Genomic DNA, 17,950 nt, shown 5'->3' on the forward strand with positions numbered 1-17,950 from the left:
AAAAAAAAAAAAAAAAAAAAAAAGCAAGAGCTCCAGCTGCTGGGGTTCAAATCCCGGCCCAGCCCATGTTGGCATCAGGACCTCGGGCAGGGCATCTCAGCCCACCCTGAGCGTCCCTGGTCTCATCTGTAAGATGGGCATGAGGACAGGCCCTTGTAGGGTTTTGGTGAATATTAACAGGAGTCGAGGGACTGGCACACCGTGGGCGCTAGGTAAGTGCACATCTTTCCCTCCCTTATGCCATGAAGCCCCCCTCAGCCTCCTGGATCTAGCTTCACTCTTGGAATTGCCTCCCTAGCTATCAGTTTCTAGATTCCTCTTCTTGTCAGTCCTTGCTTTCATTTTCCTGCTGGATTCTGAATCCCTCAGAACCCAAATTACAGGTGGTGGAGGCTGGAGATGTGCATTTCAGAGACGTTCCCCAGATGAACCCAGCTGCTCCCTGTAGGGCAGGAACCGTGTCTTCTCAGAGCCAGTCCCATGGGCGACCGTGGGTAAAGGCTCCCAGAATGAATGTATGAATGAACCATCGACTAGATGGCTTTGATCTTCCGCAGATAAACCCACAGATAAACCCAGCTGGGCTGATCCAGTTTCCAGAGCAGCCTAGTGCTGGGCTGGCTGCCTCAGAGTCACCTAGGGCAGGGGGAGGTGGGTGGGTGGGTCTTTAGAGTGCAGATTCCCAGGCCCGGCCTTGGTGATTCTGAGTCAGAAGGCCCGAGCTGGGCCAGAGCATGATTCTGTGCGTGGGTGATTCTGTGCCCACTACTTCAGGACACCTGTGAGCTCTGAGCACTGTGGGTCCTCCTGGCTCTGACATCCCGTGACTGTCATGGAAATGCAAGCCCCTCATTCTCAGCTACAGGCTCTGGCACGTCCTGCCCTGCTGAGTGAGGTCAGTTTTCTTGGTGCAAGGTCTCCAGGTGGGGTTTCTGAGTAGTGGCCATGGCTGCTTCCCTCCAGCAACCAGCAGAAATTAATATGCCCAGCGGTTCTGAACTTGAGTGTCCCTCTGCTGCTACCAAAAATTACACAAGGGCAAGTGTCTTTATCACAGCTGATGCCCCCAAAACTTGGGGGCCTGTACCCCAAATTTGCTTTGGTTTGTGGTCTCTTTCATCCTGCCAGCCCCTTGGAAGGGGGTGCTGGGGAGCAGCTGCTCTCACCCCAGCAGAGCACAGGGCTTAAGTGCCAGGCTTTGCCTCCCGAAGCATCTGCCCCTTTCCGTTCATCCCTTCCTGGACACAGAGGAATGATTATAACCAGACGAAGGGTCCTCCTTCACTCCTATCTCCCTGCTGCCTGCAAATTTCTGGATGGGTTTTGTCGAAGGCGCAGTCTTGCTCTTGACCTGTGCAAGTCTGCTGAGTGGTAGAGGGCCCCTTGCAGTGTCGGAAGTGCCTCCCTGGTTAATTCTCTGCCCAGCAGTGGGTGAAGGTTCAGTAGCTGGCAGAGCCAGGCCGATGCTGGACGCATCACTTGGCTGGCTGGACTCCAGATTGCTCACACCTCATTGTCATTTCTTGTGTGTGTTGCGGGCGTGTGCCTCTTGGAGAGGAGAGTTAGAGATCTGTAATCCTGGATGGGATCTTACAAAGCAGATCCAGGTCTCGGCCCCTAGGATCGGGGAGGGGGGTACTGGGTGGGCTGACAGCCTCTGTGTGTCTGGGCCAGCAGGTGGGGTGGAGGCTCAAAGGCTCATCTAGGGTGACTGTCACTCAAGCCACTTTCTTCATCCCTGTGGCTGAGGGGGCGGTTTACTGCCTCCTGAGATCTCTGTGCCTGTACAATCTTGCCTTCTGGGTGGGTCTGGAGTGGCTCCTCGCCGGGTATTTTCCTATTCTCTGGAAGCGCTTTCCCCCTTCTTTTAATCCTCCTGTTTGCACAGCATCCCAGCTGCCCTGAGCTCTCTTCATTCCAGCAGGGGTCTCCTCTCCCTTCAAGCTCCCCAAGACCTACAGTGCCGACTACGACATGGGCTCTGGAACTGACACGTGGGACCTCTGACAATTTGTTAACCTCTCTGTTTTCTTGTCTTTTTTGTTTTTTGTAAAGAGAGAGGGGACACTAACCCTTGGGAAGCACCATGCTGGGCTCTTTGCTTACACTTTTTCATTGAATTCCCACAAAAGCCCCATGAGGTAGATACCATTATGACCCCTGTGGGGGGAAACCAAGGCACAGAGCAGTCCTTTCCAAGCTCTCATGGCTGCTAAGTGGCGGAGGTCAAATTAGAGTCCCAGGAGTGTTAACTTCGGAACCCAAGGCCTTGATTGGTTGCCTATATTGTAAATGTTTTTATAATACATAGATGTTTTAGTAGCTTATGGCAAATCATGTTGTTGTGGAATTATGGTATCATGGAATCACATCTCTCTTGCATTTAACTTATGTAAACTAAACTAGGAGCTCCTAGAAAAAGGGAACAATGGTTTAATTCTGCTATTCCACTTATGTGAGTGTGCGTTCTGGAGAGAGTGGGACATTGGCAGTGGTGAATCTGTGGGTCTCTCAAGCTGGCCCCAAACCCCGCATGTTCCAACAGTACAGGCAGCCCTGTGTGTGTCTGAATGTCACAGGTCTGCATGTTCCCTCTGTCCTGAGCACCGACTTCACCTGGAGTGCAGTTGAACACACAGCCACCTATTCGAGCGCTGGGTCATCCTGGGCTCCTTGAGGAAGTGGAGCCCCTCTCCAAGATGTACCTTCCTGAGGGGCTTTCCAGGGGAGTTGTGGACCCTGAAGGATTTTCTCACTAACTTTAGAATTTGCCCTCCAGTGTCAGAAGGCTACAGTTGGTCCTCTCCTTTGCAGGGTCTTTCTCAGCTGACACCTGGGATCAGAGCACAGAGATGGAGCTCAGATTTGGCCAGAGAGTTTTCTAGGGTAGTCGGGCTGCATACTTACTCAGGTGCCAGAGTCTGTGGGATATTGGAAGTTTGGAGGCCTGGACCCAGGAGTCAGACAGACCCAGCTGCTCAGTCACCATTGTCTACTTCCAGCCGCTGGAGCTTGGCCAAGCTGCTTAAGCTGGAATTCGTTTTCTTCTCTGTAAAATGTGGATAACAGTGTGCATCTCCTGGGGATCTTGTGTGACTGAATGTGGGTACAGAGTAGGTCCTTGATATGTCTTGGTCATCTCTTCCCCTTAACTAGAGCCCCACAGATTCCACTGAATTTTAAATTGTCTCCAAGTGGCTAGCTACATACAGTTCTTGAAACATTATTTATAGTGGGGCTTCTAAGAGACTCACCTTTTTTGCAGGTGTTTTGAAGCACTCTTTGGGTGTGAAGTGTGCTGTAGTTACGCATTTGTCCTTCAGGTAGTGAATGATGGTGGCTGAGGCATGCTGGACTGCGGTCTGTGAGCTGAGTTAGTGAGAGGGATGTGTGTCAGTTCTCTGACGTTCATTTTAACAAATGCCCTGGGTGGGGAAGGATCAGGTCAGCAAAACTTTCCCTGCCCAAGAAATCCAGTTTTATCCCTAGTTGGGAAAATTGGCAAGAGGGCCAATCTTTTCTAGGGCCATTTTACATAACTGTCATCTCCTTTTTGGACTTCTGTTTAGGGGAGGAGGGACAAGCATCATTATTTTTTTATGTTTGTGTCCTGGTTCTTCCACTCACTAGCCCTGTGAGCTTGCACAAGTCACTTAAACCCCTCTCTGCCTCAGTTTCCTCATCTGTGTGAAGGAGATAAGAGTGCTTGCCTCGTGACGTTGCTGAGGGGGTCAAGTGGGATCAAGCATTTGAAGCCCTCTGCTGGGTGCCTGGCACATAGGAAGGCTGCCATCACTGTTGCCTGTGGTGAGGAGGAGGACAGTGATGACAATGGTGATGATGATTGTGGTTCCCAGACCCCTGGGCAGCCTGAGTGCCCTCCCTCAGATGGACTCTGCTTGGGAAGTGTCCATCTTAAGCAGACAGCACAGATGGGAGACCCCAGTCTGCTCCGACCACTGTGTCTTACTCTCTCCCACCTTTGAGTCCCCCGTGAAAGGCTAAGCATGCTCTCTGTTCATCAACAAAAGTGGACTGAGTGTCCATTCAAGACGTTATTGGAGAGACCTAGAGAGGGGCAGGCAGGTGGGAGTGGTTTTACATAAAGCAAGGATTTTCAGACTTTTTTGTTGTTGTTGCAATGGAACTATTTTATAGTATGAGAACTTACCCAAGAATCACATAGGCGTGGTGGTGCCCTTGTGGAAATCAGAATACCCTTCGGCCTAAGGACAGGCAGCCTGGAGCTGGACAGGACTTGACCACTGGTGGTGTCCCCCCACCAAACCCGCATTCTAGACTCTGGGATCTGAGCTTCCACTGGGAAGACTGGAGACTTTTGATGAGACCCTGAGCACTGACCTAACCACCTCTCCACTCCTTCCCAAACAAGCATGCGATGGAGGCCGTGTGAACCCTGCCAGCCTTTACATATACAGTGAGACCTGGACTGTCCCCTGCTGCTGTGAGGGGCTAAGGTCAGCCCCTCCATGTAAATAAGCCGTGTGGAGAGCCACCTGCCTAACCCGAAGGCTGCCTGACAAGAGTGAAGTTCGAAATACTTGTTGGAGCAAGGGTGATAATGGCATTGGCCTGTTGCATCCGTTTCATCACTGGGGCATCGTGATATTTTGTCTAGATATATAGCCCCTGAATCTTGGGTCTCTAGCATATATCTTCCTTATGACTTAAGGGCTTGGGTGGGTGCTGTGGGGTTTTGCCTCTTGGAGCCTTGTTCTTCTGTGATTCTCGGGTGGCCAACTCCCCAGGAGGCCACTTTATTTCTTCAGCTGTGTAGTGGTAACCTCTGTGGTGTCCTGCTTCTGCATCAGGTGTGTACCATCTTTCATTAGAATGGAGAAGGGCAGTTAGCTGAATTTGTTCATCCATTCAACAAGTATTGTATTTGTCAGTGTGCTCGCTGTTGGGGTGTCACAAAACCCGGTGCAGGTGAGGAGACACATGTGTACACATCAGTGGGATGTGAGTGAGGGAGGAGTGTGGCAGGAGCACTAGGGAGACACTAGGGGGGCTCTAGGAAAGCCTGAGGGGCCATGGGTGGCTGAGTTTACAAAATGTCTCTCAGTGGGTGGTTCTGGGGACCTCGTTTCCAAGTTCTTGCCCCAACAACCCCTCATGACCTCCACAGTGTCTGGCTTCCAGGAAGGGTGGAGTAGAAATACAAATAAAAATAGATAACACTAACCAGTAATTGAGGACAACTTCTTGGCTAAATCCTTAGTGTAGATTGTCTCATTTAACCTGGAGGTGACAGGCCACAGAGATGAGATCCAGCGGTACTCCAGCCTTCCTCATACTTTCCTTCATCTCCTTCTCACTCTCTTCCTTCCTATTACTTATGCTGTGCCCTTTATCCAGAGCAGCCCTGGCTTATCAGCCTGGCAGGCTCTTATTCTTCCTTCAAAACTCAGCCCAGGCATCACCTCCTCTGAGAAGCCTTCCGTGATTCCCTCAGGCTGATGTAGGTGCTGATATCCATGTAACTGTACATCTCTCCATTACTCCTTTATCACATTGTACTGTAATGGTCAGTGGTTTTTTTTCTTAAACTTTGAGACAATTTTAGTAATCTTATAATACGTAAACACTTTTTTTTTTAATTCTTGTAAAAATGCTAGTGGTACAGATGTAACTGAAGCTTGCCTTAACCTCCAGCCAGTCTCAGGTCCCTTCTCTGAGGCAGCCATTTAAAAACAGCATCTCCTCAGTAGTCTGCACGCTCCTAGGGCACAGGCACTTTCATCTGTATCCACATAGATGCTCTAGCCAATCTGTGGGAGGACGAGCATGTGTGGATGGCACAGATGCACTGCCGTGTCCACACCAGCCAGAGCACCGTTTAGTAACTGACTGCAGGCGGACCTCAAGGGACAAGAATGCTCAAGCTAGAGCCAGCTGCCAGCACCGTGGGCCCCGATGTGATGTCTTCACAATGGCATGGCTGCTGCTGTCGTTATCTCTGGCTCAGTTTGGTGGCTACAGCAGCCCTCAAGGGTGGTGGCCTTGTTTCCAGCCAAGGCCTCTGGGTCAGATTTCTTGGCCATTGGGGAGGTGAGGTCATCTGGGGCAGAGGGCTTGAGACCTTGTGGTCATGGACTAAATCGTCCAATCAGCTTTCAGCTGTGACTTTGGCTTCAGCCCTGAGGTTGGCAGACAGAAAAAAGTGTACTCAGCTCTCTCCCAGTTCTGATAAAAGCCAAGAGGACAAACCCTGGCTGTTGTTTATTGATAAATGTTTATAAAGCCCCCCGAATGCCAAGCATGATACAGAGCGAGGAATATGCGGAGGTTTTGTAACTCTTTCCAGAGGGTGTGTCCTCTTTTGAGATCTGAGGCTGAAAAGATCTTATTTGGTCCAGAGTCTTGATTTGTTATTTGTGTACTTGTGAGGGTCTTTTTTTTTCTTACTATATCTTTTTTTTTTTTTTTTTTTTGGTGATGGAGCATGTCAAAGTGTTTATTAAGCACCAATGATATGCCTAACCCCTGATTCAGGTGGGGCATTATAGAAGCAGAGTCGGGTCTGGGTCAAGAGCACGGGCTCTGGAACCAGAGTGCATGGGTTCCAATCCCATCTTCCCTGTGATGAGCTTTGGGACCTTGGGCAAGTTAATTAGCCATTCTGTGCCTCCATTTCCTCCTATTCAAAAGAGGGACCTGGATAGCACCCACTTCACTGGGTGGGAAAGAGGAAATGAAATGATGCTTGAAGAGCTCTGAACCTGATGCAGGACAGGTGCTCAGCAAAGGCTGTTAGTGGTAGGTGTTATTGTTAATCAGCATCAGAAGTTCCCATGCAGTCAGAACTACAAGGAGGGAATGGAATGTGCAAGTTTTCTGTTCTTGCGAGTTTGCAGTCTGTTTGGGGAGAGGAGACTAAGGTGCTTGATACTATTGGCAATTAACACATGACAGCAAGTAAGTCCAAATGGTGTAGTGTGTATTGCAAGTCCTACGGAAGTTTGGGGGGAGCCCTGGGAGGAGGTGGGGCTCACTGTGGGTGTGTCAGGTGGGTGAAAGGAGTGAAGGACAGACAGAGGAAGGGCCATGCCGCAGGTGTCAGAAGAACATTCCAGGTCAGTCAATCTGGTGGGCAGAAATTGGCAGGATGGGGGGTGTTGAGATCAGCTGGGATCTGCTTCATACAGAGGGGAAATGACACATGCCTATGGAGTGGAAATGAGGTGAGAGAGACAGAGAAGCTGCTGCTGCTGCTTTTTTAGTTATAAATACATTTATTGTATTTTCATAACTATTGACCTTGAATGGTAGGATGAGGATGCCAAGTTGGGAAATTTAGCATCGCTGTATTGATTTATAGAAAACAAACACAGAACAACTTTATTCTTTGAGAGGATTACTGAGTACTTGGGTGGAGTGGGGGAAAACCCTTGAATAGACAAAATCATTGTTATAAAATTCTTAAAGCTTCTTATTGAAGCATAACATACCGGCAGAAAAGGGCACAGATCATAATTGTACAGCGTGATGGAGTTTTGCAAACTGAATGCACCTGTGCGAGCAGCACCCAGATTAAGGAACAGAACCTTGCCAGCACTCCAGTGGCCCCTTCGTGTCCTCTGCCAGCCACTGCTCCCCCTACAACTGCCACCCTGACAGCTAACGGCTTTGGGTAGTTTTCTTGGTTCTGCCCTTTCTGCAGACAGACTTGTCCAGCAAGCACTCGTGTCTAGCTCAGCATCATCTTGTGAGAGTCATCCTTGTTGTTGCATGTAGCTTTAGATCATCGTTCTCATTGCTGTGAACTACTGCTGTTTATTTCATTCATTCTACTGTTGATGAGCATTTGGGTTGCTTCTGGTTTAGGGCTTGAGGTAGGCCAAATAATGGACCCCCAAAAGATAGCCATGACCTGATCCCTGGTCCTGGGGGGTACCATTCACTGATAATACCTGTGACTATGTTACCTTACATGGCAAAGGGACTTTGTAGATATGATTAAGTTAAGGATCTCAACACGGGGAGATGATCCTGAATTATCTGGATGGGCCCGATGTCATCACAAGGATCCTTATAAGAGGGATGCAGGAGGATCTGGTTCAGAGAATGAGATGTGCCAAGGGAAGCAGAGGTGAGAGAAGAGAGAGATTTGAAGGTGCTACATTGCTAGCTCTGAAATGGAGGAAGGGGCCATGGGCCGAGGAATGCAAGTGGCCTCTAGAAGCTGGAAAAGGCAAGGAAATGGATTCTCTCCCAGAGCCTCCAGAAGCAATGCAGCCCTGCTGGCCCATTTAGACCTGTTTCTGACCTCCAGAACTCTAAGATGATAAATTTGTATGGTTTTAGGCCATAAATTTGTGGTAATTTGTTACAACAGCAGTAGGAAATTAATACAGGGTTGTTATGCATAGTACTACTGAGAACATTCTAGAAAATGTCTCTTGGTGCACATATGTTCCTAGGAGCAAATGCCAGTTGAGTAGCTGTTGCCACAGGCTTCCAGGGTGGTTGGACCAATTTTGTGCTTCCACCAACAGCAGGATCTGAGCGTTCTTGTCGCTTTACACCCTCACCAACACTTGGTGCTTCCTGAGAGGAAGTACTTTTCTATGAAGAATTAGCAGGATTTGACATCCAGTGGACACTTTGCAGGAGGTTGATGCTCAGCGAATGCTGGTCGGTGCTGATCCAGCCAGCTGAGGAGAGGAATGAGGAAGTGGTGGTGTCAGAGTTTCCAGCTGGGGAGAGTTAAAATTCTTCTTCCATGGAAGTGACTGGATTGGGAATGTGATTAACTTTAGATTAACATAAAACTTTCTGGCTGAAGAGTTACACCAGCACTTATCTTCGTAACTTTTTGAGTAACCCAGGCGACTGGTGGGGATGGTGTGCCGTTCGGCCAGCTCCTCGGAGTTAGAAAACGGCCCTCACCCAAGTGCTGTGACCTGAAGCCTGTTGCAGCCTCTCTGGCTCTGGTTTTGCCGTCTGTAAGCTGGGTGTGATCCTGCCTTCCTGCGGGGCTGTGGGTGGATGAGAGGCTCTGTGTGAGAGCTGCCAGGTCACAGCCCACAGATAGGAGGTGCTGAGTCAGCCGTGGTTTGGTCATTACCAACACTAGTATTAAGCATAAATTCCTTTTACAGAAGTTGGAAATCCCGGGTTTGGAGTGGTTAGGGGGTGGAGTGGCTGCCTTGAGAGGGGTCTGAGAATAGCACCCCTTGGTTGTCATCCAGGGCGGGTGAGGGCAGGCTCGTGGTCCACCCCTTTAGGGCTTCGTAGAGACACTGTCTCCCCACAGCCCTGAAACTGCTTTTGAAACCAAGTTCATTCACTGAACCCTTACTGAGCTTTGCCATGCATATTACAATACAATGGTTAAGAACACAGACTCCCAGAACAAACGCCTGGTTCAAGTCTCAGCTTTACCATCTGCTGTCTGTACGGCCTTTGGCAAATCTTTGTGCCCAGTTCCCTGATTCATATGGTGAGGCAGTATTGGCCTCCTAGGGCTGTCGTGAGAATTCGCTGAGATAATCTTTCTCCATGCCTGGCCCTTGGGCATGCCTCAGTGCTGGGGTACAGAGACGGGTGCCCCAAATCCCTTCCTCTAGCCACAGGCTGGAGGGCAATGGTTTACTGATGGCTGTCTGCAGAATACCTTCAATACCAGGAGGGAAAATCCTAAAGCCCTGACCTGGAATCAGCTGGTGGACCCTTGGAGGGCAGGCTCTGACCTCTCACAGCTGTTCAGGAAGTGTGGCTTTGAGGAGAGTCCTGCTGTTGGTATCATTTTGGGGTGTAGGTGTCAGATCCCCTTGAGTAGTTACTGTGCGGCACTAGAGCTCCGTATGCCGAGTAAATCTGGTTTCTAGGCTGAGGTGCAGTGGGCTGAGCTGTTCGCAGCTGCAGAAGCAACCCTAGAGTGGGCTTCTTGCTTTCTCCCCTCTCCCTCTATGGTGGGGATGCAGTGGCACCTCTGGGACTCTGAGCTCAAGTCCTGCTACCCTTCCATCTCCCCTCCTTCCAGGATCCACATCTTCCCTCTTGCCTTTTCTGGGCCCCTCCATAACGCACATACCTCAGCTGATGAAGTTAAGCTCTGATGGAAGCCAGAGCAGTGGCCCCATACAGGGATCCAGATGCTAAAAATATCTCTTTGCAAGTTAAAAGAGCAGTAGCGTTGGGGGATGTGGCTGGGGATTCTCCCCAACACTGACTCTGGCCAACACCTTGTGGGGCAGGGGTCCCGGATGTCTGGTCCTGCTCACCTGGATCTGAGAGTTTATCTAAATGGTGCTTTGATCTGGGAGGAAGGCCAGACCCGTGGTGGAGCAGATGGAGGAGGATGAGTGGGAGATTCGGCCAAGAAGGCCTGTGATGATCAACAGTCAAGCAGCTGATATAGCAGACCTGGGCCGTAAAGACAGCACCAGCAAGGCAGATCACGGACACTAAAATTACCCTGAACCCTCTTTTCCCAGAAGACGCCAGGCTGGAGACCAACACACCATCCCCTCGATGTGGTCTACACAAACAGTTCTTCTAGCACTGAAACTGATGGCTGTTTCTTTGGTTGACACCAAGTGAAGTAGCTGGTTTGTGTTTGGAGTCATGCTATAGAAAGACAATCTATCTTTTAATGCTAAAACCACCCCCCGAGTGATGAGGAATACAGTACCCAAGACTGAAGCGGGAACCTCAGAGTCATATCTCAGACTCACACTGGGGCAAATGCTCAGGGAGTGGAATGGGGGGCGGAATCCTCCACCCATCAGAATATTCTCTCTCTAGTGCTATCTCTCTGTCTCTATCCCTTTGTCTCTCTCTTAGTCTCTGTCTCTCCTAAGCACATAGTCTTGAATCCTTAAACCTGGGTATCACATCCATTAGCATGGCATTTTACCATTCCAAGTAGTCATTTTGTGAAGTGAAGCTCACAGCTCATACTTGGGGATCCCAGGGTTCCTAATTCTGTGCCTGGTGCCCTCTTCTTGAGAGTTTTCACATGAGAAGCTATTACATGCTTGTTAACATTTCTTTATTCATCAAACACTGATTGAGTACCTACTTGAAATTGCATGCACTTTTACCAAGATTGGACGTAAAAGAGTTTGGCCTCACCTGTCTCTATAGACACAGCATGTCTCAAACTCTGAATAACCAAACCCACCCTCAGAAGGGCCCCAATGAGAATATTTAATCATAGTGCCAAAAGGGATGAGAATTAACTAGCCATAAAAATAGGACCCAATAAAAACAGTAACTTAAAGAACAAAGGCATTTTTCTCTAAGGCAGTAGTTCCAAGGCAAGAGAGTGGCCATGTTCCATGCAGTCAGTTGCAGGCCCAGGTGCCTTCTATCTTGTTGCTCTGTTACTTCCAAGTGTGTTGTCATCATCTGCATGGTCGGAGCTGAGTTCCAGCCAATGGGAACCAGTAGAAAAGTGGACAAGACATGCCCATGTCTTAAGACCTAGATGGAGAAGTGGCACATATTACTTCCTTTCATATTCCATTGTAAACTCAGATACCTGGCTGCACCTAACTGCAAGGATGCTTAGGAAATGTGGTCCCTGATAAAACTTGAGTTACTATGGAAAAAGAGGAGAATGGATTTTGATGAACACTGTGTAGCCTTTGACATATTCCCCTTGTATGTATTTAATGCAGCTTTGTGTGTGTTTATAACATAAATACACCCAGTTTCTATATATTGGTTGTTTTACTTTTTCAGAAAGAAGACTTGGGCCTGCCACACTGTGTCTATGGACAGTTCCACAGTAATGAATCAGTGTGTCTTCCGAGAAATGGAAGAAAACAAGGAAAGGTAAAAATATCTTTAAAAATGAAAATTAAAAAAATTTTTATATGCAGCAATGAAATGCAATGTGAGACTTCCTCTAAGTCTGTATAAGTCGTCAGAGGCCATCAAGAATTTGGAGATAGCAAAATTTCATGTGTCCCCTTTTCATATCTCTAATTTCTGACACCAGAGGAGGGATACCTTTGTTAAGTATGAGGGAATTTTTCTAAAACTTAGAAGGAAGAGTTGGTGTAAATAGAACGAGTGTGGTACAGAATTGCACTCATGTGTTGCTTGACAGCAGGGATACGTTCTGAGAAGTGTGTTAGACGATTTTGTCATAAAATTTAATAATATGTCTTAAAATGTTCTCAAGACAGTACACGTGAATCTACCTTGTTTTTATAGTGCCACGAAGTGAATAGTGTATCCATGGTATGAGAATCCCACTGTTTATCCCGCTGTTTTCCTGTTGGTGGTGGTGTTTTCCTTTTAGGTGGGTTCTGTGTTTTGCCCTTACGACAGTGCTGTGCTGTGCTTTCTGGCATATGCCTCCTGAGCACACAGGCAGGTAGGTCTCTTAGGTGGTTACTGAGGAGTGGAGTTGTTGGGCCGTCCTGTGTATGCATTTAAGATCTTAATAAATATTGCCGAGTTGTTCTCTAAAGACCGCTTGTCAACAATGTACTGCGTTTCCTGTTTTCCCGCCTCCTGCTGCACCTCAGCTCTTCATGCTTTTTCGTTTTCGCCAGTCTGTTGGGTGAACAATGGTATCTCTCCGTGGTTGTAATTTCCTTCCCCATCTCTTTACCCTGGGAAGTTCATCTTCTCAGGTCTCTCTGTTACTTGTTTTTATCTCCCAGCAGCCCCGGTGAGCCTCTGTCCTCACAGGAACTCGGTGACCTATCATGAGGCCCAGGGCATCTGGGCAGCCTTGGTCCTTCCCAGGAGTGGACACCACTTCCTTTTCTCTTCTGGAAAGTATCTAGAAGCTCCTCTAGGAGAGTTCATCACAGGATGACCTGCTTCTCCTTTGATCCCCAAGGTGGTTTTGAAGAGCCTTCGGTTGGATTTCCCTACTTTGTTCGGGTGGCTTCATCCACCACCGCCACCATCATCAGGAGCCACAATTTGAGTCTTTACCATGTTTCAGGCTCTGTGTGGATCACGTGGTTTACTTATCTTATTTAATTCTCCAGTGGTCCTATAAGGTAGGGAGTTGTGTTGTTACCCCATTATGGCCATTAGGTGATATTAGGACAAAAATTCATTTAAAACCAACCCAAACAGCAAAAACTCTCACACTGTGGAGCCCGAGCTCCTTCCCATTGCTCCACTTGGAGTGACCAACAGTCCCACGCTTGCCAAGTGGTGAGTTCTCCCTGTGGACACAGCTCTGGAGCCATCACGCCCATGTTTGCGGTTGCCTTAAGCACACTCAATTGTTATTCCACATCCGTGGTCTTCCCAGAGGAGAATGTAGGAGTTGGGAGAGGTGGCTTTGGATTTTGTCCCCATCCAGCATATGAACACGGGCTCTTGCCTATCCCCAGCCCCTGTGTTCTGGTGTACAGCGGGGGTGGCGGCCTCACCTGCGTTCATCCAAAGCGCTTCTCCAGAAAGGGGTTTTCCTGGGTGAGCATATTTATCACAGGGAGTAAATGTACTTTCTGAGGATAACATGCCCCCTGAACTGTGGCAGGAGAGGACGTTCTTCACTTGTGCCCGATAGACCTGATCAGTCACCCTACCCTGAAATGCTTAACTTTAGATCTCGTTCTAAAAGCAGGCAGAGTGCAATTTCAAAGGCCTTCCTGAGCCCCCTGTCCCCCCCATTATCTTTTAGAGACATAAAAACCTTAGGGCTGGAAGAGATCCTAGGCTCACGGCATCATTTGCTTCTTCCTCATTACAGTTGTAAGCAGGCAGGCCTAGAGTGATGACATGACTGTCCGAGTTCACACAGAGACAAGCCTTGGTCTCAGTCTCTGGGGTCTGGTTCTGGCTCTTTGCACAACCTCACAGCTACCTCTCATGTGATTAACAGGACACTGATCAGCACTTCTAAAAACTGAGCATATTAGCAGATAATGCCTTGAGCGAAACTAGGCCATTGATCAATCAATGGATATATTTGTTCAGTGGGCATTTATTGAATACTACTGTGTGTATCAGAGACAAAAAGATGGGTAAGATATGAATTCTTAGGGAATTCAGAGTCTTGGTGAGGGGGTAGGCAGTTGCACATACCATGAGCAGTTGTTAAGTGGAAAAATTTAATTCTTCCTTGGTCAATGGGGGGCTAATAAGGATATCTCCTGCACTGGATTGTTGGGGCATGTCCTGAGTTAATCAGAGTCAAGCACCTGGTATACATAGAGTAAGCACCCAATAAAGGCAGCTGTTTGCATTTTTTGTTTGTTTGTTTTATGCCTACGTAGAGTGAGGAACCTAGGAAGATTTTTCTATCAGGAGCTTGATAGGGCCTGAACTGTGTTTTAGAAATGATAATTGGTTGACACAATTTCTCATCCTATATGCATTCATCTTTTTAGTGTCTGCCTCACCTACTGGACTTGCACTCCGTGAGGCCAGGTCTTGTCTGTTTTGTTCATTGTCATTTACCCAATTCACAAGAACACAGGATTTCTAGAAGATTAAGCCCCAAGGGAGTGTCATTTTGTGCTGCCATCAGTGACCGTGGGGAGATAATATTGCTTCTCTGTGCCCCAGTTTCCTCAGCTGTGCAACAATGGAGTTAGCACGTGGAATTTCTGATGCTCAAAGAGGAGAATTTTAGGGCCAGCCCAGGTGGCCTAGTGGTTAAGTTTGGTGTACCCCACTTTGGCGACCTGGGTTCGGTTGGTTCTTGGGTGCAGACCTACCCCACTCGTTAGTTGCCCTGCTGTGGCCCACATACAAAATAGAGGAAGACTGGCAATAGATGTTAGCTCAGGGTGAATCTTCTTCGCCAAAAAAAAAAAAAGAGGAGAATTTTAAGGGGAAAAGTCCTTACCCTTCATGTAAATCCTTCCTATAAGTGGACTTGTGGTGAAATAGGTAGATGGTTAGGACCCAGCTCATGCTGGAGAAATGGAAAGATTTAAATTTATTCATTCATTCACTTGGTCAGTCAGTCAGTCAACACCCATCATTGCTCAGCAGCCCTAATAAGCACTTTAGGAAAATGCTCAAATAAGAGATTAGGCTTTCCTTGCAGGGCCTTTCACTCTCAGATTGTACAAATATGTGTCTCTCTTATGAAAATAAAGATCTTCTCTGGCTCACTCATTTTTTCCAGTATGTTTTGAGCACCTCCTTTGTGCTGGCTCCACTAGACTTTACTGTCCTGAAAGGTCTGGCCTTATCTGGCAGTGACTCCTCACATCTGGCCCAGGGCCCAGCACACAGTAGGCTCTCAGCCTGTGAGCAGCTGTGGTGAACTGAGTTGGCTAAGAAACAGAGTAATTTTTAGATGGCAGTGGGGGGCCGCATCCCCAGCCGAGAGTTGCCTCAGAGTCGCGTTCCATTTTCCTGCTCCGCGGATAGGCTGATTTGAACCTGCTCAACAGCCCTCATCTTTAGATGAGTTAGTTTAACTGCTTGTTAGTTGTTCTCTTCTTGATCTGCTTATCAGCTTCTGTCTCATCCTTAGGCGGGAGCTGTTTTGGTCGCTGATTTTTATTAGCTCTTTGTTCACTGCTGAAAGGGCTGCGTGGAGCCTGCTCCACTTCCTCCACCTCCCGAAGGTCAGCTGCTGACCTTGAGAAGCTGGAAACCCAATGAAAGGGAGAGTGTAACCTCACCTGACCTGAGGATCTCGCCTTAACTCTCGGACACGCCAGCCCTGTGACCTTGGGCAAGGCTCTTCACTTCTCCAAGGTGTCTTCTTGGAGATCTAGTCAGCGTTTCCCCCAGTCTGCTCCTTAGAACATGATTTTCTCCAAACACCAGTAGGCATTGCAGGGGAAACATGGGGCCTGTCACCAAACTTGTTTGGGCATTGCTGGCTTAAGCTCACTTAAATGTGACCTTTCTCACGGGGCCCAACAGAGTCTATAAGGGGTCAGTGTGCATGGACGGTTCTCTCTCTTGAGAGTAGAGTGTGCAGCCCCCCATGACTGCTGTTACACATGGGGGCATGCTGGACCGCGAGATCTTGAAGCTTCATCCCGATGCCTCAGTAATGTGCCTAGGACAGAAAGGCAAAGTAACCAAAGCCACAGACGTTGGATTTTGAATGGTTTAGGATTTTTCTTCATTAGGGATTTTAAAATATTATTGTAGGCAAAAGACGGAAGATGTCTTGCAATCCCTGTCATAAGCTTACTGGTGAGTGAGTTGAGAACAGTGGGAGGGTCGGGTATCTTTATAAAGGTTTTATTCAGGCAGAAACTCTCCTGTGCAAAGAGCTAGACTGCAAATTGGAAACCCGCTGTGCAAATTCTGCCCTCTCCTCCTCCTGGCTATATGACCCGAGGTATGTCTCTTTACTTCTCTCTCAGATTCCTCATTGGCTTAAAAGGAAGGGGTTGGTTGATTGATGAGTTTCCTTTCAATCCTGAAAGTTTAGGTATATTTTTTAAAACAACTGTAAGCCCCATGAGGGCAGATGGAATCTGTGTGTCGTCTCCTCATTGATTCCTCAGGGCAGTGCCTGGGATGTAATAGTCACTCATTAAACATTTGTGGAATGAATGTGAAAACAGAATAGGCTCCTTATTACATTCATTGGCATAACCCCATAGACAGCTTATTATTAATTTATTATTAAAGTAATTTAACGAGCGCACATGATCTTATTTGAGACACATAAGACCCCATGAGGGAGGTGATGTTATTTATGGAAGAGGAACTGAGACTGAGAGGCGAAGGGCTGTGCTGTGGTTCTGTAGTGAGGGATGGAAGGGCCGAGACCCAGACCCAGTCTCCTGAACCTCGAGTTCTGCTTTGTTGTGGATTTTTCACCAAACTGAGTCTTTACCTGCCCTTCTACTGGCCGAAGGCATTAATTAGGACAGCATCTTGGAAGATATCCTGTGAAGCCACTGGAAAAGCCCTTCAGTTCTCCAGTGAGCCTGGCTAACCCTCTACACAGCAAATTATAATAATATCTGCCAATTCCGGGCACCTTCTGAGGGGCTTTTTGTATCTGTTGGCTCCAGACATCCCAGCAACTGAGCAAAACACACAGTTTGCCTCCATTTTGCAGATCAGGAAACAGAGTTTTAGGTACCTGCCCCAATGTCACACGTAGTTGTAGGGCTCAGAGTCTTTGAGACTCTCAAGGGAGAAAACCCCTGGGCTTCTTGCCATTCTCCCCACTTCTCATCTGATGGGGACCCCCCACCTTACCTTCTCCCTGGGGAGCTCAGAGCCACTCTGCAGAATAGGGAGGGGCTGCTGTGGCTGCCCCAGGGGTGGGACTGGGCTTCAGTCGAGATAATCCATCAAGGTGGAGAGAGTGGGCGTCCAAGTCTCGTTGGGAGCCCATTAGCATGCTCTAATTCCAGGCAGCCTCCCTCTTGTAGGGTGGCCCAGTGACCAGGGGAACTGCCAGGAGGGTGTTAAGGGAGGTGGTGAAGATCCTGGCCCAGTTGTTGAAGTCCCAGTTTGCCATCTGTGAAGGTGGAGAACAGTGGGACTTAGGTTCATAAAGTTGATGTGAAGGTTCAGTGTGGTGAGAAGTGCTTAGCTTGGGCACCGGGCACCTGGCTGACACGCAGCACATGGCCTTGGTCTGTTATCAGCTTGTGAATCATTCTCCCACCCACCACAAAACCAAGGAGGAGCTATCAGAACGCGTGCCCTCTACTTCCCTGTGATAATCCCTAAGGGATGGTGATCATTTCGAAAAAGTCGTTCAGCAATCATTTGAGTACCTACCATGTGGTCAGCACTCTGTCAGGGAGCCTGGGGATACAGTCAGATGTGGACCTTGCTTATGGTCTAGAAGGAGAGATGAATACTGCATCTGTAATAGGAGACAGGAAGGGCTTAAGAGAGGGCCTAGCAGGGTCTGGCACACAGTGCATACTTGGGGAATGTTTAAAAACACTCAAGCTGGAGGGGACTCGAATGGGCACAGTGCTCCAAGGTGGCACCAGGAGACACAAGTCATGGGACCCAGTGAGTAGGGAAAGAGTGTCTTTGAGGGTTTTGTCTC

The 17,950-nt window shown here is 48.3% G+C and overlaps 1 protein-coding gene across 1 annotated transcript in view; it reads left to right on the forward strand.

Moving 5' to 3' along the window:
* Positions 1-17,950, forward strand: part of ARHGEF3 (Rho guanine nucleotide exchange factor 3) — a 284,344-nt gene that overhangs the window by 23,789 nt on the left and 242,605 nt on the right. Inside the window, exon 2 of the mRNA XM_046674001.1 lies at positions 11,716-11,808. Coding sequence (XP_046529957.1) covers positions 11,747-11,808 — 62 coding nt within the window. The 5' untranslated portion in view covers positions 11,716-11,746. The remainder of the gene's footprint in view (positions 1-11,715; positions 11,809-17,950) is intronic.

The sequence above is a fragment of the Equus quagga genome, chromosome 1 (genome assembly GCF_021613505.1).
Source record: "Equus quagga isolate Etosha38 chromosome 1, UCLA_HA_Equagga_1.0, whole genome shotgun sequence".
In the NCBI taxonomy this organism is placed as follows: domain Eukaryota; kingdom Metazoa; phylum Chordata; class Mammalia; order Perissodactyla; family Equidae; genus Equus; species Equus quagga.